We start from the raw sequence: 21,348 nt of genomic DNA, 5'->3' as shown, positions 1-21,348 counted from the left end.
TAACTGTCTATAATGAGATCTGGTGCCCTTTTCTGCTAGATCACTGTATGCATAATAAAAAAAAAAATCTTAAGAAAAGAAAAGCTGTGACTTCAGGAGTCCCTGCACAGTTCCTTCCTTCCTTCCTTCCTTCCTTCCTTCCTTCCTTCCTTCCTTCCTTCCTTCCTTCCTTCCTTCCTTCCTTCCTTCCGATTTTATTTATTTATTATGTGTACAACATTCTTCCTCCATGTATGCTCGCATGCCAGAAGAGGGCACCAGACTTTATCACAGATGGTTGTGAGCCACCATGTGGTTGCTGGGAATTGAACTCAGGACCTCTGGAAGAGCAGCCAGTGCTCTTAACCACTGAGCCATCTCTCCAGCCCCCCCCTGCACAGTTTCTTTAAAAAAAAAAAAAGAAAAAAGAAAGAAAAGAAAGAAAACATGTGACAGTAGCAAGCAGGATTTACATTAGACATTGAGTAGAACTTCTGACCACAATTTCTAATGGAACAGCTGTCCCCTAAGAAAGGTCACAGAATTAAGCTTCACCCCTGAGATAGGTACCAAGTTCGTTGGCCTTGCAGTGGGAGTTCCTGGAGTGTAGGGGTAGAAAAGGGACAGCCACATGATTATCATTAAAGATTATTTATTTATTTATTTATTTATTTATTTATTTATTTATTTATTTATTTTTCAAGACAGGGTTTCTCTGTGTAGCCCTGGCTGTCCTGGAACTCACTCTATACCCCAGACTGGCCTCGAACTCACAGAGATCTGCTTGCTTCTGCCTCCGGAGTGCTGGGATTAAAGGCGTGCACCACCACTGCCTGGCTATAGAAGACATTTACTAGAGCAAAATGTCTAGACTAGAAGTGCAGTTCTTTTTAATTTTCTACCCCCTATAATCCAGAGAAATTTGGGAGACATTTTTCTCTTATTTGAACTGTGCTCAAACTTGAATTTACCAGCCAAATGTTTAGAGTATGTGTGTTTGCACATGCTAGTATATGTAAGAGACTCTGAATTCTGGATGTCTCAGCAGTACAATGCACCAGCTACTCTTGCAGAGGACATGAGCTGTTTCCAGCACCTACATGGCAGCTTACATCCTGTAACTCCAGTTCCAGAAGATCCAGCGCCCTCTTCTGGACACCACAGGCACCAGGCACACACATGGTACACAGACACATACAGACAAAACATATACCTTCAAATATATTTAAAAAGAGAATCATGGTTCATTTGTAGGCTGGAGGAGGTGCTCTAAATCTATTTCTGATTTTCTTTTTTATCTCCATACTGTAACATCATGGCTGGGGTGGATAGATCAGTAGATAAAGTGCTTGTTGTACAAGTGTAAAGACCAGAGTTTAGATCCCACAAACTCACATGAAAGTCAAGCCTATAATCCCAGCACTTGAGAACCAGAGGCAGAGGACACCAGGCAAGCTGGCTAGCTAGAGCAGTGGGAGACCCTGTCTCAACAAATAACGGAGAAAGATCAAGGGAGGTGCCTGATATTAATGTCAGGCCTCCACAAATGTGCCCCTGCACACACCTGTGCCCACACACGTACATGTACATCACACATGCATGTACACAAAAACAACACCAACAAATTACCATGAAATTATTCTTATGACAACTAGATGCTTTGTTTTGTGTGTATTTATGATGCATGTGTATACACATTTGTATATCTATGTGTAGGTACATATGCACATGTGTGTGCATGTATGTTCATGTCAGATATTGTGCTGTGTCTTCCTCAATTGCTCTCCATCTTACTTTTTTGAAGCAGGGTCTCTTACTGAACCTTCATCTCATTGGTTCAGCTAGACTGTCTGACCAGTGAGTCCCAGGGGTTTGCAAGTCTCCATCATTCCAGCACTAGGACTACAAGTGTGTGCTGCCATACCCAGCTTTTAAAATGGGTGCTGGGGATTTGAACTCAGGTCCTCATGCTTGTGCAGCAAGTGCTTTTATTCACTGAGTCATTTCCCCAGCCCCTGAAATGACATGGCCTATTTATTTATTTATTTGCTTATTTTTGTTTTCGAGACAGGATTTCTCTGTAGCTTCTAAGCCTATTCTGGAGCTCTTTCTGTACACCAGTGTGGCCTCAAACTCACAAAGATCTGCCTGTCTCTGCCTCCTGAGTGCTGGGATTAAAGGCATGCACCACCACTGCCCAGCTGGATGATATGTTTTATATACAGCATAATAACTTACAAATCATTGCCTTGACAAGGTATAGTTTAGGAAATTTTTTTGTTTTGTCTTTGGAAAAGACATAAGTTACCATCTATCTATTAATTTAATGTATGAATATTTTGCCTGCATGTACATCTGTGTATTACATGCCTGCTGGTGCTCCAGAGGCTGAGGAGGGCCTTGGACCCCCTGAAACTAGAATTACAGATGGTTGTGAGTCACCAGATGGGTGCTGGGAATTGAATGCAGAGCCTCTGTAGAAGCAGTAAGTGCTCTTAACTGCCAAGCCATCCCTCCAGCTCCACACATTGCGATCTTTTCGGTTAACGACAAAGGATAAAATGATATTTTGAATTTGGGCTTCCATAAAACTAAAAACAAATCTAATATTTTAGAGTTCTAAATTTTATTGAGAAGCCACTGCAGATGAAGGGCAAACAGGGTGACTCAAAGTTGAGCATTAAAGTGGTCCAGGGTCCAAACACGAGATGTCCTGACAAGTTAGAGATTTAGTGACAGTTCTGGGGAAGATGGAAGAGGCTGTACGAGAGAAAAGGAAGGAAAGAGAAGACATAAACTTGTGACAGAAGGGAGCAATATTGCTCAGCTCCCGTGCCATGACATTAACCTGGTGCCTGCAAGAGGGGCTTCCCCACCAATACCCACACAACCCAGGGCTCATACTCACCAGTGAGTTCCTCCAGAGCAGGCTGTCCACTCTTGGTGTAGTGGCTGGGCTCCATGCTCACCCCCGCTGAGCTGGACTCGGCAGTGACATTCCCTTCGGTGTCCGTCTGGGACCTTTCCATACAAATCAGAGCAGACACCGTCATGAGGAGTGGAAACCATCACATCTGGACTGCTTGCCATGGCCTGCCAGGCTAGCAGCTGTGGGACAGAATGGTCCAGCAGACTGACGCTAAATAATTCAACAGCCACACGGGGAGAGAGCGACTGAACTCAGAAAGATGAAACATGCAAAGCCCAAAAGGAGGGTCTGTGATTTCTTGATGGGGACTGATTTCCCAAGTAAGCATCGAGATACGAACCAGACACACGGCTGGGTAGTTTAGACATTAAACTTAGGTCAAAAAGTCACAGGTAAGGGGCCACAGCACCAGCAAACAAAGCCTAAAGATGACACCACTAACAGTCCCCTCGCCCCACGATCTGCCTGACATGGCTCTCTCTTTAATGGGGAGTGTGAAGCGGATCAGGAGTGGATGCCAAGCGGCTGTGTCTGCCCTCCAGGTTTCTGATTCACAGCTTAGATGCTCTGACATGAAAGGTCTCATTGATCATTATTTCAACACTTGACTGAAATATGTACTTTCCCAACGCTTCTCCCATGCCCTTATTTGTCGAGCAAACTGAACCAATGTTTGGTTTGCAAGGGAGGTTTCTGGCCACCACTGTCTTGTCGCAGACTTGTGACATTAGTTTATTGGCATCTGGGGCTGGATTGATCCAGCTGCTTTTCACTACCAGGGAAAAGAATGGGTCTCTCTCCCCCATTTTAGTTGTTGTTGTTGGGGAGTAAGCCCAAGGGCCTTATGCATTCATGGTATGTGTTCTAGCACGTTTTAGCATGGGGCAATATCCCCACCACCAAGAACACACCAAAAGTGTAGATGTACTGTGTGAGATAAACTGCTAACTTCAGACCCCCCACTGTTCTTTTCTCCTCTTCCTCCCACTGAAACCATCTATTGCAGTTCTGGTAGCCACCGCCTTTAGAGGCCTCTCATTATCCCAGTGCCCTTATTTAGCCCACAGCCAGAGTTTGAGCTCTCATCATCCACTTGGGATTTATGAAGGCTCTAAAACAGGCACACTACCTCTAGTCAAGAGACTGTAAGGGAAAGGGAGCTAGGTCTCCAGCTAGCCTGCAGGTGTACTGCTAAAGGGTTGCATAGTAATTAAAAAAATAAATTAGCTCTCTTTCTCTCTCTCTAAGCGGGACTTTCTACATAGTCCTGGTTGTTCTGCTCACTATGTAGACCAAGCTGACCTAGAACTCACAGAGATCTGCCCATCTCTACCACTAGAGTGCAGGGATTAAAGGCATGTGCTACCACACCTGGTAAATCACCTCATCATTTAAAATTTGTGAGATTTTGGAGCTGGAGAGATAGCTCAGCAGTTAAGAGTACATACTGCTCTTGCAGAGGACCCCAGTTCAATTTTCTACACCCACAAAGCGTGGTTCACAATTGCCTCTAACTCCAGATCCAGGGGAATCTAAGGCCTCTGGTCTTCACAGGCACCTGGAATCGCATGCACATCTTCCCCCACACATGCATGTTTAAAAATAATAAGAATGACTTTAAAATTTGGGTGATTTCACACAAGAAAGCAGCTGGATTTCTCTTCATTCTGTGGAAGGAAAGATCTGGAGCTATTAATCCAGTCTTGTAGGGCGCCACCTACTGGCACCCAGCAGTGGCTGCGTCCTCTAGAGGAGCAGGACGCTTGTGTGTGTTGCTACTGCCCTGTTCTTCTGAACTCAGGCGCATTCTGCATTGCGCCTGCAGTCATCGGACACAATGCCAACAAACCCTGCCTGGGCTAGGCTTGAGACATTGTCTATTGTGAACTGCAGTTCTCTTACTGTACATGTAAAGATTTCTGTTTTAAAAATGTTTTATAGATTTATTTTACATGCATGACATGTATGAGTGCTTTGCCTGCATGTATGTATGTATGTATGTATGTATGTATGTATGTGCACTATCTATGTGCAGTGCTCACAGAGGTCAGAAAAAACATCAAATCCCCTAGAACTGAAGGTATAGATAGCTGTAAACCACCATGTGGGTGCTGGGGACCAAACCCAGGTTCTCTGCAAGAGTGTCCAATGCTCTTAACAGCTGAAACATTGCTGCAGCACCAAGAATCCTTGACCTAGAGAGCAAGATAATGTAGGTCTCTGTAGTTAGACAGATTTGTCTTTTGTTTATTGATTGGTTGGTTTTTTTTTTTTAAGATTTATTTATTTATTGTGTACACAGTGTTCAGCCTCCATGTATGCCCTCAGGCCAGAAGAGGACACCAGATCTCATTACAGATGGTTGTGAGCCACCATGTGGTTGCTGGGAATCGAACTCAGGACCTCTGGAAGAGCAGTCAGTGCTCTTAACCTCTGAGCCATCTCTCCAGCCCCCTGGTTGGTTTTTTTGAGACAGAAATTCTCCCTGGCTGTCCTAGAACTCATTCTGTACACCAGGCTGACCTTGAACTCGCTGAGATCCTCCTGCCTCTACCTCTGGAGTGCTGGGATTACAGGCATGCATCACCACCACCAGGCCAGACTTGGTTTTAAACACAGGTTCTTTTAATTACCAGCTCTGTGATTTGGAACAAATTTCCTAGTCTAACCCTCAATTACCTGTGTGTAGAATTGGGATTTTAAAAGCAAGCTAGTTTACAAAGCTGGGATGACACAGGAGACTAGGTTCCAGAAGACCGTTAGCTGGGTCTCTGCACACACATGATTCAAAGGCAATCGCTAGCTGTCACTGTAGCTAGTGCCTAAGACCACAATGGGTAACACAGGGCAGGGTGCAGGTCCAGTTCCTATCCAGGACTCTTCCCAACCCTTCATAGGCTCCTTCAAAGAGGACCCCAGCATCTGGGAGGTTCCCTTCTTCCTGCTCCTCTCACATTAGTCACAAGAAACCGTTCCTCCCATAGGGAAGCTTGAAATAATAATAATAATTAAGAAGACAAGCGTTTGCTTTATAGTCTGCCAAAGAACTCAGTCAAAACAGACAAGAGTCACACTGATGGGCATCAAACACTCACACATTTTAATCTGACTAGTCCAGAAGTTGTCGAGTAGCCTGAGTGGGCTTCACCTCGATGCTGAATGATGCTAGGATTTTAACAGTCTCACTTGGAGCTGTTCGATCAGCTGTTCCACACTTCTGAGAGCAATTCCTGAGAAGCCGTGCAGGCAGCCGCACCACAACTCTACTGAAAAAAGGCCCGGTGCTCTTCCCAGCACCGTTAGCTGAGCTGACAACTCGACTGAATAATATAGAACTGTCTTCCAATCAAAAGAGATGGCGATGATGCTCACTCAAGGGGGAAGAGGGCGGAGGAGAGTGAGCATGGGAGCCTGACATCATCCCCTGACTACAAGGATGCTGGCTAGCTTTCTCCCGACATCTCTAGTGGCTGGAAGTATGAGTTCACAGGACCACACTTCAGGCAGGGAGAGAGGAAAGCTCTTTGGGAAGCCGCACAAATATAAGAAGTTGAAAGTCTGGGTGAGAATGCACACACTTGGGCTTATGCAAACGCACCTATGTGGGCACACATTTGCATTTGGTGCACGGATGTGTAATTATGTCTTACTTATGTACAACTGTGGACTTGACATACTGAGTGTGTGCATATGGCTGTGTTTCTGTATTTTGGGAGAGAGCTGCAGACAAAGGGGACACGACTACTTTGGTATATGCGCAGGTATCAGGGGCCTAGCTGTGAAGTGTGGTCAAGCACACCATTCCTGTCCAGCATAGAGCCAAGCTCTCAGCCCCCTTCTCAGTGGTACAGGGGCTTCCATGAGCCTGAAGAGCTAGCCACACGCCTCGAGTGCCCACTTCAGCATGGGTATGTGGTATGGCAGAGCAGAGTGGATCTCGGGACAGAACAGCAAGGAGCGTGTAGCTCCTGGTTCCACATGGACTGCTGGTGTTCTACAGAGGTTCCAACAGAGATACAGGGCTACGGAGACAGGAAAAGGTCAGCAGGCTTCATCCTAATACAATAGTCCTTTTTCTACAATGGCCCTTGTCAATCAATTTTTCCTCCGTCTCTTCTCAGAAAGTCTCAGCAAGTAGCAGGGACTGTGGGACTCAGGGAGTTCACGGTCAATGCTGCCATAAGAAATCTTACTTACGTAGCAGAGGGGTCTTAAGTTCACTTAGCTTAGGTTACAGCTCACTTTGGGTAATACCCATCCGACTACCCTGCATATTCAGGCTTACAAGCTTAAAGTGTTACTGAAATGCCCTGGTCCCCCCACAGGCCTGGTGACACCTCCTCATCCTGGGCTCAGCTCACAAAGTCCCCCACCTCAGCACTGTCTTGTTATAGTGGTTGCCTACTTTTTTTTTTTTTAATATTTATTTATTTATTATGTGTACAGCATTCCTTCCATGTATGCTCGCAAGCCAGAAGGGGGCACCAGGTCTCATTATAGATGGCTGTGAGCCACCATGTGGTTGCTGGAATTGAACTCAGGACCTCTGGAAGAGCAGTCAGTGCTCTTAACCACTGAGCCATCTCTCCAGCCCCAGTGGTTGCCTACTTGAGTGCACCAGGATGGAACTAAGCGTTTCTTTGGCTATTGGCTTACATGTTCCTGGACCCTGCATTGGCGGAGCCAGAAGTCAGGGTCTTTACCCAGGGGGAGCAGGTGCTGCCTTACCTGTACAGGAAAGGTGCAACCGTGGCTGTGTTGGGATGGTTGTATTGCTGCTGAGGCTGAGGTAGCTGAACACTGACGGTATTGCTTCCAGTGGTCTGGGTGGTCCCGACGGAGCCGCTGACAGTTTGACTGCTGATGCTGTGGTTCAGAGTGGTCCCTCCGGGGCCTTTTCCCTCTGAGGATGCCAAGCTGGAGGAGGAGCTGGAGTGTCTGCTGTCCAGCTGGGGCTTCTGTGGGGGAAGCCCTGAGCTCAGCTTCCCTCGGCTCCGCTCTCCTTCCTTGGGAGGTATGGGGGCACTTGGGGATTTCCCAGGCACGTTCTTCATTCCTGGTTTTGGTATTCCACTATGGGATGGAGCCGTGGCCTCCTTCTTGGTGCTGTTGAGCTTCCCACCTTTGGGGATAAAGCTGGCAATCTTGGAGGACTTTTTCGGCATCTCAGTCACAACCACCCCACTGAGCTCTTCCTTGGGTTCCTCCTTGAGGTCAGGTCGGTCAGTCATGGAAACTCTCTTGGTGAAGTCCTTGCCCTTCTCCTTTTCCTTCTCCTTCTCCCGTTGCTGTTTCTCCTTTTCTTTCTCGCTGCCCTTCGGGGAGCTCTTCTTGTTGGTAAGCGCCCTGCTGAAAGTTCGCTGCGCGATGCCCTTGAGTGCAATCTTGGGGCTGCTGGACGCAGGGCCTGCAGTAGAGAGTGCCCTGCTAGCAGCCTCCAACTCTTCGCTCTCTTCAAAGCTGGGCAGGATCTCCAATCGTTCACAGCTTGTGTCCCGGGACGCCGAGCCTTCGCCTGCCTTAGAGCCCCCTTTACTGTTGAAAAGTTTGAGCTTTTCCAACATGGATTTCTGGTTGTTGGGGGCAGGCTTCATGACTTCAGGTGCAGGCCTGGGGGCCTCGGGCCCAGTGGGCTTGACCGAGAGCATAGACGATGTAGCACTATGCTTCACACTGAGGGACTTGCTGCGCCAGGGCTTGGAGGTCATGCTGGGCTGGGGGATGGCTGAGGAGCAGTTAACAGGGATGGCAGGGCTGTTCTCCAAGGGAGCAGGTACATTTTCGCTCATTCCGGGATGGGAGGAGGCTGAGCTTGCCAGTGGCTCTGCGGAGACAGGGAAGGGAAAGGGACCTGAATCACACCGCTGAGCTGCACTGAAGACACGGGAAGGTCAGCCATGGTACCTGGCCAGTCATTCCCCACCCACAAGCCCTACAGCCCCGGCTGGAGGTGTGGATTATCTGTGGTTAAACTTTAAATGCCGTTCATCCGCCTGTCGTCCCTCATGCGCTGTTCACATGGCACCTCCCCCAGCCCCAGCACATCTTGGCTGTGTCCGTTCTGTAAACACATGCCAATCTTAACAGTAACTCGCAGAGCGCAACTGAGAATGTAAATAATCCACCGAAAAGGGGAAAATCCTTTACCACCACCACCTACCACTCCTGTGCTGTGTGAGGGTGTAGGAAATAATATACTTTAAATCATTTAACCCAAAATAATTCCATTTATGCATAATAGTCGAGAGATGTCCAACTTTTAGGAAACAACTCAGACATGAAAATAAAGCAGAAATCAATTAATTTTAAATGAAAATGAAAAGTAGTTTACCAATAAAAGTTTCTAACTCCTATCAAATCTTATAAGTTTTCTCTATGCTGACCCTTCTCCTTCTTCTCTGTCTCTCTCTCTCTTTCTCTCTCTCTCTTCCTTTTTCTTTCTTTGTGCTAAGGCTTCTATGAGCAGCGCTGGCTGTCCAGGAGCTCACCCTGTAGAGCAGGCTGGTCTTGAACTCAGAGATCCGCTTGCTTTTGCCTCCCAAGTGCTGGGACTAATGGCATGCGCCACTATGCTCAGTGTAAAAAAATTCACTTTGAGGTCAGGCGGTGGTGGTGCACGCCTTTAATCCCAGCACTTGGGAGGCAGAGGCAGGCGGATCTCTGTGAGTCTGAGGCCAGCCTGGTCTACAAGAGCTAGTTCCAGGACAGGCTCCAAAGCAACAGAGAAACCTTGTCTCAGAAGAAAATAAAGAAAAAAATTCACTTTGTCTTATCTTGTTCAGGAAAACAGGCGAGAAGACAAGTATCTTCTTTCTCTGCATTCACTTGGAGAGAAAAGAGGAGGAGCTGTCTCCTCTAAACACTTACCACCCCCATCCCTGGGTGGGTTTGAACCACCAACCTTTCGGTTAACAGCTGAGTGTACTGACCAATGGCACGATGGAGACATTATACTGGCAGTTTCAAAGGCTTACAAACAGTGCAAACTTCTTTTAAAGAACACAATCTGAGCATGTGCACCCCCCTCCTCGCCCCCCCCCAACACACACAAGGCAAGAAAACACAGGTTATCTGAAAGTCAAGGCTTCCCCTTTGGCGCTCAATGCATGCTTCCTTGCCCACAGACTTTTCTCAGAAATCTATGAAGATATTTCCGTATAAGCGCCAGGACCATTCTGGGAAATGTGGGCTCCCCTACTACCGTTCTGTTACTCACCACAGTGGCCCTGCCTCAGAAGCCCCCCAAACTGCAGCCCCCTTCTTCAGACGGGACTGCCATGATACATCAGTGGTTCCGACTGCCAGTAGCTGATAGAGAAAGTGGCCGCAGGACAGAGGAAACGGCTTCCCCTGAGCCCGGGGGGCGGGGGGGGAAGGCACCCCAAAGCCTAGCCCCATCAGCTCCTTAAGAGAACACAGCTCGCAAAGTCACCGTGACAGGACTTACCTAGCAGCGGCCACTTTCTCCCACAAGGATTCTCTGGGAGAAATTCTGCAAGCTGAGAGGCTGCCCTTCCAATTGTCACAAGTGTTTTCGGTTAAACTGCTCATGTTTCTAATTAACTTTTGTCATCCACAACTACTCCTGTGCCCAGAAGCCTGGCAGGATTAACGGCTGCTTCCTCAGCCCCCCAGCCCCCCGCCTTCCTAATACCTACGTTCTGCTGCCTTCCAGCAACAGAGTAAACTGTACATACAGTGGCTTTTGATGATTTAAAAGTCAACGGCTGCTGAGGCTGGGTCAAGGCAGCCCTGTGTGGGGCGTGAGCGCTGGGAGCCGGGCAGCCAGGGAACTGGCTGAGTCTGCCCGCAGCTGCATGGGGAAGCCGCAGCTCTGGGTGATCCAAAGCAGACCTCCCAATGTTTTAAAACACATCCATCTTCCTGACTTACTGGGGAATTTGGATTTGGAGGGGAGGGTGCTGCAGAACTCCTCTATCAAAACTCACGGGTGTTGCTGGATCTTTTCCTGGGCAGAACCACAGGCTGGCTTGCAAACGGGCTGAGGAAACCTTCCCACACCACCAGCCTGTCATAGGGTATCTGTCCTTGGTTTGGCACCACCCCCACCCTGGAGGGGGTATCTCATGGAGATCTGGAGGCACACCACTCAATGCATTGCTAAATGGTGTTCCTGCGCGGGACACTCGGGAGGCAGAGGCAGGAGAATCATTGTGAGTTCAAGGATAGTCAGGGCTGTCTGTGACCATGTTCACTCATCTAAATCAGAATAACTGGGATTTGAACCCAGGTCTCCTGACACAGCATTCTTGGGGACACCAAAAGGCACAGTCTTCTGCAGCCCAGGATAGCGTTAAACTTGTTATGTAGCTGAGGATGTTCTATGTTCGCAGTGTATACTACCTTTGCTTATGTGGGGCTGGGAATGAACCTGGGGCTTTGGGCATTCAGGAAAACTCTCTGTCATTCCCCAGCCCTACCACGTCCTTGTAACAAGCCCATGCAGACAGTAGTGTCCAATGCCCAGACTGTTTTCCAGACACTTCCTTTCCTCCTGCCTTATCATATACAATGGTGATATCCACAGCAGGGCTAGTCATACCACTCATCAGGAAGCAGCTGTACCACGGAAGAATCTCTCCAGCTAAAGAAACAACGTTTCCAAGCCAGGACCACTTTTCCTAGGAAAACTGCCTTTCCCTTAACCCCAGGGTCTTACCAGAAGCCAAGTGAAACATATAGTCATCCATCCATCTACTCACCAATCCACCCACATCCCTCCATCCTCCACACACTCACCCGCCCGCTCACTCATCTTTGCACCCACCCTCCATCCAGACACTCAGCATGTTCATACCAACAATCGCATGTCCACCAAACATTTCATATGCACCAGATGCTGTTCCAGGGACTTGGGGGCACGTGTAGAACCAAAGATCTCCCTGCCTTAATGAATCTTACCATTTAGACAAACAGGAAAGAACTCATTCATAGATCATTTGCAGGAAAATAAGTGCAAAAGAAAAGTAAGGCAGATCTGTAAGAAAGAGATTGAGCTGCATGCAGGGCCTGGAGGTCTCGCAGTTTGAGGCCAGCTTTGTCTAAGTCAGTTCTGGGCTTACATAGAGAGACCGTGTTTTCTAATACAAGGAAAGAGGATGAGCTATTTCTGCTATTTCTCTGGAGTCTGTTCGGTTGTGCTCACACTACAATCCCAAGGAGTCCCGAGGAAGCGTCATGAGGTCAAGCCATGGCCATTTTTGTTTCACAGGGAATCACACACTTTGCGTAATTCATACACTAAGCCCTCTTACTATTCTGTGTGGTAATGCATAGGGTATTTCTCTGTTTTCAAATATTCTCCCTCATCAGTGTCTCTTCTGGTATTTCCTAATGGAGAAAGCTGTCTGGGACAAGGTTATTGTCAACCTTGTTAATTCAGAACCGCTGGTGTCCCAGGAAAGCAAGTCTAGTGGAGGGAGGGATGGGTGGGTTCTCCAAGAGAAGAGAGCCACTCTAATAACTAACAGCTCTTGCTTTTCTTCTCATGTATATGAGCCTCCCCCTTCCTTACAGCAAAGGAATGTAAGTAGGGAACAGGAGAAAAACATACAAGAATGTTCTGGGTGTCCGATCCCCCACCGGGCCACATGGCCACTGTAGGAAGTGAGCTGCTTTATACAGCCCACAAGTGATCATTTTTGTCCTTTGGAAAGCATATTGCAACTAGCCCATGTATAAAAGAACCATTTCATGCTTATTAAATGGGCATTTACATTTCAAGTTGACTTAAAATATGACAGAGACCCACAGACAGTTCACAGATTTCGTGAAAAATCACACAGGTTTGGGAGCAATACAGGTTGAAGAGACACTATTAAATCAAAAACTACTTATTTTTATATCAAATCTATTCCTTTGCCCCAAGTCATAGGCACAAGATCCATTTATGTGTTTGAAGGGCATGGAGTATATTGCTGAGAATGGCCAGGTCAGCAACAAGACTAAGCCTTGATGAGCAAAAATAAGAACATCATGATTCACTAAGCAGTTTGTGAACACGTATCTATCTATCTAGATGAACATTATCAAGATGCTCTTGCTACTGTGTGTTTGTGTATCTGTCTGTCTGTCTGTCTTTCTCTCTCTCTCTTTGTGTGTGTGTGTCTTGGCATGTGCATGTCATAACATGCTTGTGAACAACTTTCTCTGTGTGTGGTCTGTCTGTCTGTGTCCTGTGTATGGCACAACATGCTTGTTGACAACTTTCTCTTGTGTATCTGTCTGTCTGTCTGTCCATCTGTCTCTCTCTCTGTGTGTGTGTGTGTGTCCTGTCATGTGTATGGCACAACATGTTTGTTGACAACTTTCTCTCTATTTCCCTGTGTGTGTGTGTCCTGGCATGTACATATCACAACATGCTTGTGAACAACTTTCTCTCTCTGTCTCTCTCTCTCTCTCTCTCTGTGTGTGTGTGTGTGTGTCTGAGTCCTGGCATGGATATGGCATAACCTGCTTGAGGACAACTTTCTGGAGTTTCTTCCTTACACCACATGGGCCCTGGGGACTCAAGTAACGCCTGTGCAGTGACCTCCTTTACCTTCGGAGCCATCTTACCACCCTCCAAGACATACTCTTACTGTGCACAATAAACCCTGACACAATCCGCTCTAGTGTAACTTTTAAAATGCTAATGCAAGGACTGTGGATAGCTCAGTGTATATAGGGCTTGCCTTCCAACCCTGAGAACCCACTTTAAATGTCCTCAGCATGCAGGCATTCACTTATAATCTCAGAGCTAGGGAGATAGAGACCATTGGCTCCCTTGCTGTCCTGGTCTACCACGGCAGTGAGAGAGAATTTCTCAGAAAAGCACCAAGTGGACAGTGGTTCCTGAGAAACTACCCATGTGGCTGTCTTCTCTTCTTCACATGAACTCCCATACATATATGTACAAGCATGCATACATGGTACGATGGGACAGCCCCTGATGGGGCTTCCTGACCCAGTGCCAGTCTGGAACTTGGTTCTACAAGACTCACCACCAACTGACAAACCACCACATAAAGGCAAAGTCTCCCCTAAAACATCATGATGCCTTTGAAGAAAAGGAAAACCTTTGGTTTTTTTTGGCAAGCAGCCTTAGCCTTTTCTGACGGGAATCAAGTGCTCTAAATGGAAACACTGTGTGCTGCCGGTCCTGGGCGCTTTTTCCTCTCTTCTTCAGCAACGGCGAGCTACGGTCTAGCATTCTACCATCCCCGGGTTTCCATCAGGGAGCCGTTGGTGGTCTGATCCCAAAGCCAGTGGGCACAAAGACAGAGTGTGTCCCAGGCTGGCTGGCCTCACCTCCTATCATTGCTACTGTGACTTGAACCCTGCTCGAGGGAGATTTCCTGCCTAAATCTTCTCCAAAGTCTTTTGGGGAATGGATCTGATAATTGGGCCTGGGAAAATGTTTGCCGTTTCCTATAATTTGTCAAGGTGTCAATCTTGAACACTCGGATTTCTGAGGATAATTGAAACCAGTTGAGTTATCCTAAGTGTATGTTTTCAGAACAGCTTGGGTTGGCGTCTTGATAACCCTCTGAACCACTGCACCACGGAGGGCATGTGGATGTGGCTCTGTGGCTTAGCGGTTACGCAGGACTCTGGGGCTGGCTGAAGGGGCCATCGCTACACACTTAAAGCAACTATCTATCATATCATCATCATCATCATCATCATCACTGAACTTGACTTTTTTGAAACTGAGTCTCATGCCATCCAGACTGGCCTCAACTCACTGTGTTGCTGAAGGTGACCCTGGTGACCCTGAACTCCTGCTCTTCCTGTCTCTCCCTCTCAGTATTGGGATGACAGGTGTGCACCCCCACATCTAGCTTTATTGTCTAATATCAAGGCAGACACTTGAACACAGTCTTTTTGTTGGCTGCTTCTTGGGGAGCATCCTTGAAGACAGAAGGAACAAGGGACATGAAAATGGCCATGGAGGTTGGGGCTGGGGTGGGAAGGAACTAGGCTTTGGACACACATGCCCACAATTCCAATGGCTCCTAGAAGGTCTGAGCTGTGATGAAGATTGCGATCTACAGATGCCAGTTCTTTAAGTTGATTTAAAATGCATGGCCTTTCAAAATCCCCATACCGTTTTTTGTTTGTTTGTTTGTTTGTTTGCAGAAATGCAAAAGGTAAGCTTTTCTGCCTTGTATGAGCCACAGATTCTTCAGTTTCCCTTGTGACTTTCCATCCTAGAGGAATAAGCAAGCAGTCCTCAATGGCCGGGACAACCATGTTGTATCCTCTTTGATATATGACAAGGTGATCCTTTCTGTTCGAAGGCTTGTTTTGGAGAAAACCCAGCGAAACTATGGGTAATGAGGTCATTTTGTTTTTCTGCTGGTCGTTAAAAGAACAATACAAGAAACTAAGGAAGCTTTGTTCCATTTCCAGAGCTGCGCTCACAGCTCACAGCTTCTCGGTGGGTTGACAAGGAAGCACCTTTCAAATCCTACTGATGCTGTGAAGAACTGAGAAGCCAAACGATAAAGTCGAGTTTATGTTTCACCTCTAACCAGAATCAACTCTTAAAACCTGCATCTGTCTCCCCATCTCTGTTTTCACCTCCCCCCCCACATCCTGTACATGAAATTTTAAATCCTTCTAGTTATATGGATGAAGAGAAGAAACCTGGTGTTTAACTATGGCATTTGAAGAAAGAGCTTCCCTCCCTACAATACATCTTCTTTTCCTGTTTTGAGACAGGGTCTCAGTTAGCACAGGATAGCCCCCAAAATACTATGTAGTCAAGGATAACCTTAAACTTCTGGTGCTGATATTTCAGGCATGTACGTATGCTGGGTTTGTGTGGCGCAGGAAACTGGACCCAGGGCTTCATCTTTGGTAGGTAAGTGTTCTATCAACTATTATACCCAAGCCAGAAAGGTACCATTAAAAATGGAAGGCATCTGCCTTCTTATCATTTGAAGCCACACCTCCTTTCTCTCTTTAACTTATTTGTTCAAAACCCCAAGGAGAAACCTTGTGCTTTAATTGCTCAAGCCACTTCTCTATCTTGTACCATATATGGCCACAAGAAAGGACAAAATTGGCCGTGGAAAAACTGCCCCTTTTGCTTCCAAGGGTGGATGAGATTTCACAGAGAGACGAGAAACACTTTACGGGGGACAACCTCATTCCTCAGGAGGTCACTGTCCACGGCCAGCAGCTTTCTGGAAGAGTGGAACTGCTTAGCTGTGTGCTGTTGTAAACACAGCCCTCTGCCACAGTAGGGCAGGAATCTTCAGGGAGACCCTTTCTCTAGCACACCAGCCTTTTGTGTTCTATCCTGGTGTAAAGGAAGGCTTCCCACAGAAGGAGCATCCCAGCCAGTGTTAAACTGAGATACGTACTTCCTGGGAAGCCAGGCAACAGCAGGCACTGGAAGAAGGAGTTTCTACTCAGGGAGGTTTAGAAAGCAGACAGCTAAATGGTGTCAAACTGTCTCCAGGACTCCTCCAAGCCTTGCTAGCACTGGGACTATCCAAAAGCTATAAAATGGTGTTTTTCCTGAATGCATTTTTATCACAAGCAAAATACTTCATTTTATGGGATAGTTAAGAAAAAGATCTATCATGTTAAAAATTTACTAATGAGGGGGCCACCAAGTGGGATGTACAACCCAAATCAGAAAAGGAATCTACCCACTAGGTAACAGACACTCATGGGGGAGCGAGGCAAGACAGAAAGAAGGAGAAGGTTCTGCTTCCACCCGGGATGTGGTGCAATTCACCATTAGAACACGGCTGCCCCAAAACCCCACAGCAGCCAAGGCAGTGTCAACTCAGGAGGATGTGCCTACTACATGGTGCAGAACACACTAGAACAACGAATGCAAAACCTTACGATTCTTAGAAAGTCTTCCTAGGGAAGGTCAAGTCGCTCTCTCTCCCCAAAGAGAATCTGAGCCTTAAGGAATTAATGATGTCCCCAGTGAGATCCCGGCCCCTACTTTGTGATAGTGTCCAACCCTGTCTGGCAGGAGCACCTGGTGATGATACAACGAAGCTGCATCTGTAAGTAGCTCCCAAGTGGCTCCAGCAGTCCTGGTCCAAGCTGAGCATCCGCAGCTCTCTAAGGACCGGAAGCAGAATGAGGATGCTCGTAAACCTCTGTCAAGGAGGAGTGGCTGAACTGACTGAGATAGTCAGCTTGGGGGAAATGGGGGAGAAAGCAAAGAGTGGGAAACTAGGACCAAGGCTGCCCACCCCACCCCCATTCTGCCCGATGACATTGTACCAAACAACAGCAAAAGGTAAAGAAACAGCCTTCGGAGCAGGCCCACAAAACGAATGGAGGACACATTATAGTACTAGGTACACGGAGCATACCTAGGAACAGCAAAGGGTAGCAAGGCTGGGTCTGCCGGCAGCTGCCATGGAAGAGAACAGCCAAGCTGATTTTGCATCTCCGCTCCATGTTTCCACATAGTTCTTCTGCCACATGTGTTTGACAAAAGGTTTCCATGGTACATACATACACACAATCAATATTAATAACATTGGATATTGAAAGAGTAACATCCAACATTTACAGAGCATATGTTCTGTGTAGATGCTTTCTGACATCTTTTCATTTGCATTTTTATGAAGTTATTGTGGTAGATAACCATTGTCCCATTCTACCAGTGGGGACACCGAGGCTCAGGGACTGATCAGGGGACCTCAGGTCAAGCAGATCAGAGATTGGTAACTTCACTGCCAAGACCACACTCTTCAGCTGCACTTTCTGCCCACCTCAACTTGAGGTAAGACACAAGCCTGGGTTTGGGCTGCTGAGATGGCTCTGTAGGTAAAGGCAGCTTGTGACCAAGCCTGATAACCTGCGCTTGACTCCCGGAACCCACAAGGAGGAAGAAGAGCGTCGTATTTTGTGAGCAGTCCTCTGACCCTTACTTGCCCACACATACATATAAACATAGTAATTATTTGTTTAAAACACAAAATCAAAGCTTGGGCCCTTCTGGTCCAAGACACAGGTTTCAGAGATTTCAGCATCATCTGCTAGCCTTTAAGGTCTTCTCAAAGCAATTTTCCCCCTCCAGGAGGCTCATTTTAAAACCGGGAACGTCAAATGGTTTAGTAATAATTTAAGTATGGTTTTTGTTCTGCAGAATTTAGGACGCTGGCAAGATGTAATCTTTCTGCTTGTTATTTTTTTTTTCTGCCAATCAAACTCAGAAGGCAACCAAAGAACTAGCTTATTGTATTCCTCAGGGGGTATCATGAAGAAAGCAAGGGCTGAATTGGGCCATTATTCACTATCTGTGATCACGTTAGGCCAAATGTGCAGGAGCAAGAGGGAAAAAAGGGAGTCATTTATCCTCATTCTGCCAAGTTCTCAGACACTTGGTGTCGGATAGATCAAATAATTTCAGGGCTTCGTGGATGTCACTGATCCACACAGAACTACCAGACTTCTGAGCCTTTCGCCTGACAGTTGTCTTCTTAATGGAAAAATGGAATTCGTTTTTGGGAAGAAAAGAATATCTGCAGTGGTAGAAAACACCCGCAGAGACTGCTCAGTGGCTTGACTCGCCGCCACACCAGGAAGCGATCCCTCCAGGTGTCTGCAGCGGGCCTGGCTGACAAGCGGAATGGGTGTTTGAAATGAAGCACTCACTTAGTGATTCTCTGTAAGGCTGATGTATCTTTTACAAATCAGATAATCATGACAAGGTGCAAAGAAAGCCAATCTTTCTACTCCACGCTCCCCGGGCCACGCAACTCTTTGGGTCCAAGTCCAGCTTACCAGCTGAGTAACTAGCAACTTGAGTAACTTCATCCTAGAGAGGCTCCTGATCATTCATAAGCAGGGAAACAAAGCCAGATGACTGCCATTCATTGAGCGACCAATACAGTGCTAAGTGCTTAAATCATTTCACGAATGCATCGCAAATCCTGCGTTCTGGGCTGGGAAGAGAGCTTAGTCAGTACAGCCCTTGGTCCACAGGCAGGGAGTACCTGAATTTCATACCCAGCACCTGCATTACATAGAGCCAGCCATGATGTGTGCACCTGTAATCCCAGCGCTGGGAAGCCGGCCACGGGAGCTCTCTAGGGTTCACTGACCAGTCCCCCTAAGAGAACTGATGAGTCCCAGGCCAGTGACAGACCCTGTCCGAAAAACAAACAAGGGGAACCACTTGAGGAACAAAACCGGAAATTGACCTCTGACCTCCAACCGCCGGCCTCCACACACACGCAATCCCCTCACCAATAAAATGAGAAAAACATAAAAATAACTCATCATTTCATACAAGCACCTTATGAACTGAGTTGACGGCGGCTCAGATGTTAGCTCCTGGCCCGAAGTGCTAGCTCGTGAGAGGCTGAGTAAGACTTTGAATGCTGAAGTCGGCTCTTCTTAGCAGGAACAGTGAGCACAGCTTTCTTCCTTTCCCACAGAGAGCAAAACAGTGCAGTGGAATGCCAACACACACACACACACACACACACACACACACACGCATGCTCGCACTCTCCCGTGCCTTCACCTTCCACTAACGTCAAGCTTTCTTAACATTAGTAGAGAGGAGCCCCACCAGGTTTCAGTGCCACCGCTGCCTGTCATAAGCTTGGCAAGAGCAGGAGGCATCCTCGAAGGTCTCGCCGATCTTCCACACCATTGTGTATCCAGGGATGACTTAGACGCCTGGCAAGCTTCTCTTTGTTCCTTCTCTCAGCCAGGGCCCGTGTGCTTTGGCCACCTCGCCAGGCTTGCTGGAGGCGGCTCAGTTAGCGTACCACACCGTCTAGCGTGATGACTCAGTCACTCCTGGCAACATCTGGTCTGTTCTGGTGCGAATCACAAAGCCTCTCCCCATGAATGAGGGCGAAAGAAGATGCATCGAGCTTCTAGCTACAGCGTGGAAACCTGCCAATCCATTCTCGGACCAGGTGATAGCTTTTCAGCTTTAACGCACGTCTAAGCTTCCCACACGCTACTCTAGAGGGTCTCCGCCAACCCGAATGATAACTTCTAGGTGTATGGCAACCAGGGACATGATTGCCGTTCCAATCACTTAGCTGTTTCCCCTTGAAATCCTAAGACAACCGCAGGCACAGCGTTTGCTCCTTGCCCCCACCCTAGCCCATCCTAGGCCTGTACTTTTTCTTGCTCGGTCATTTGTTCCAGGTGAGACTGAAAAGCGAGTCTGTGGTTCAAACCTTCAGCGGGTTCCAGCTCTCAGCAAAGTGACAGACATGGAGACTTAGGAGCTGGATCCTCATCAGAGGGAGTGAGTTCTTGGGGGCCGTGTCTTGTCTGCACACTTGCCCTACCTCTGTCTGCTGGATCCTGGAGACACCCCGTCCTCTCCACCTTGCTGCTCTGCCTCTCTCAGGGCCAAAGACAATAGCGAGGGGACTGAAACCTCTGCATCCAGCATCTCAAACTGTTCTTCCTGCTCCTGGCTCACCTCAGGCATCCTGACTCAGTGGCAGAATGCTGACTAACCCAAGTGTCACCGCAGACGGAGGGACCTCAGTCTGGGAACGAGTGAGGAAAAGAATCATTTAAGTTATGAATAATAACTCTCTGTCTCCCTCATGGAAGTTCCGGGGCTCTGTTTTATTGTAAAGCAGGAAAGCAAAATAGTGTCCAGGCCCCCCGCGTCTAGTGATTAAAATCAAACACAAGAGAACAAAATATACAGATTCTGTATTTAGTCAGGGTAAAAATCTGGTCAGCCAAATGTATTCACAACACTAATCACAAACAGGGATTCCAGGGGTCTTTCTGTTCCATCCAAATATAATGAAAAGTGGGACATATTACTCGAGCGGAATGTTCTTCCCCAAGCACCCAGCAAAGCACACGCCTCTCATTCAGTTGCATGGACTGAATTTATTTCCACAATGTAGAAACTCGACAATGTGAACCCGCAGTGCCCACTGGAAAAAGAGAAAAGTCGTGTAGACTTGGTTCTTTCATGTTTTCCTAAATGTGCCTCAGTAGCCAGGAAGGAGTAGATGCCTCCAAATAATACGAAACGGACCCCTAACTCAAGCCAGTCCTAGCCGTTAACCCTCCAGTTCTAGGGAAATGGCTGAACTCCCCTTGCCTACAGCTTTTGTCTTTAGTTGAAGCTGTAAATGAGTGACAGGCCCACCAGTCCTTTTATCCTCCAAACCTGGGAATTAAAAGAGGAAATGAAGGTGAAAAAGATGCCTGGCATCAGCCCCAGACTGTGGCAGTCCAGCCCGGCGATGCCGTTCTCTTCCTGCAGAGGGCACTGTGGAGTCTATTTTTACACAAGTGTAAACTCAGAGCACTTGCTATCACACAGCTGGAGAAAGTGGGGATAGGGGCTGCAAGCCCAGCTTTGCCCAGTGTGGAGCTGACACATCTCCGCCTCATTACCATTTGTAAAAACCAACAGATCTACAGGACAAAGCTGTGGAGTGGGGGGCACTGGA

At 47.4% G+C, this 21,348-nt stretch overlaps 1 protein-coding gene across 10 annotated transcripts in view; it reads right to left on the bottom strand.

Annotated features, from left to right (window-relative positions):
- Nav2 (neuron navigator 2) overlaps nt 1-21,348 on the bottom strand; it is a 635,485-nt gene that overhangs the window by 144,504 nt on the left and 469,633 nt on the right. For all 10 annotated transcript variants that reach the window (XR_009056140.1, XM_057756590.1, XM_057756583.1 and 7 more), the window contains 2 exons: nt 7,637-8,732; nt 2,888-3,000 (listed from right to left, as the gene is read on the bottom strand). Coding sequence is in view for 9 of the 10 variants with exons in the window: in XM_057756590.1 (XP_057612573.1) it covers nt 2,888-3,000; nt 7,637-8,732 (1,209 nt within the window). In the remaining variant the exon portion in view is untranslated. The remainder of the gene's footprint in view (nt 1-2,887; nt 3,001-7,636; nt 8,733-21,348) is intronic.

Source organism: Chionomys nivalis, chromosome 23, assembly GCF_950005125.1.
Source record: "Chionomys nivalis chromosome 23, mChiNiv1.1, whole genome shotgun sequence".
Classification (NCBI taxonomy): domain Eukaryota; kingdom Metazoa; phylum Chordata; class Mammalia; order Rodentia; family Cricetidae; genus Chionomys; species Chionomys nivalis.
This window is presented reverse-complemented; position numbering and strand designations above follow the sequence as displayed.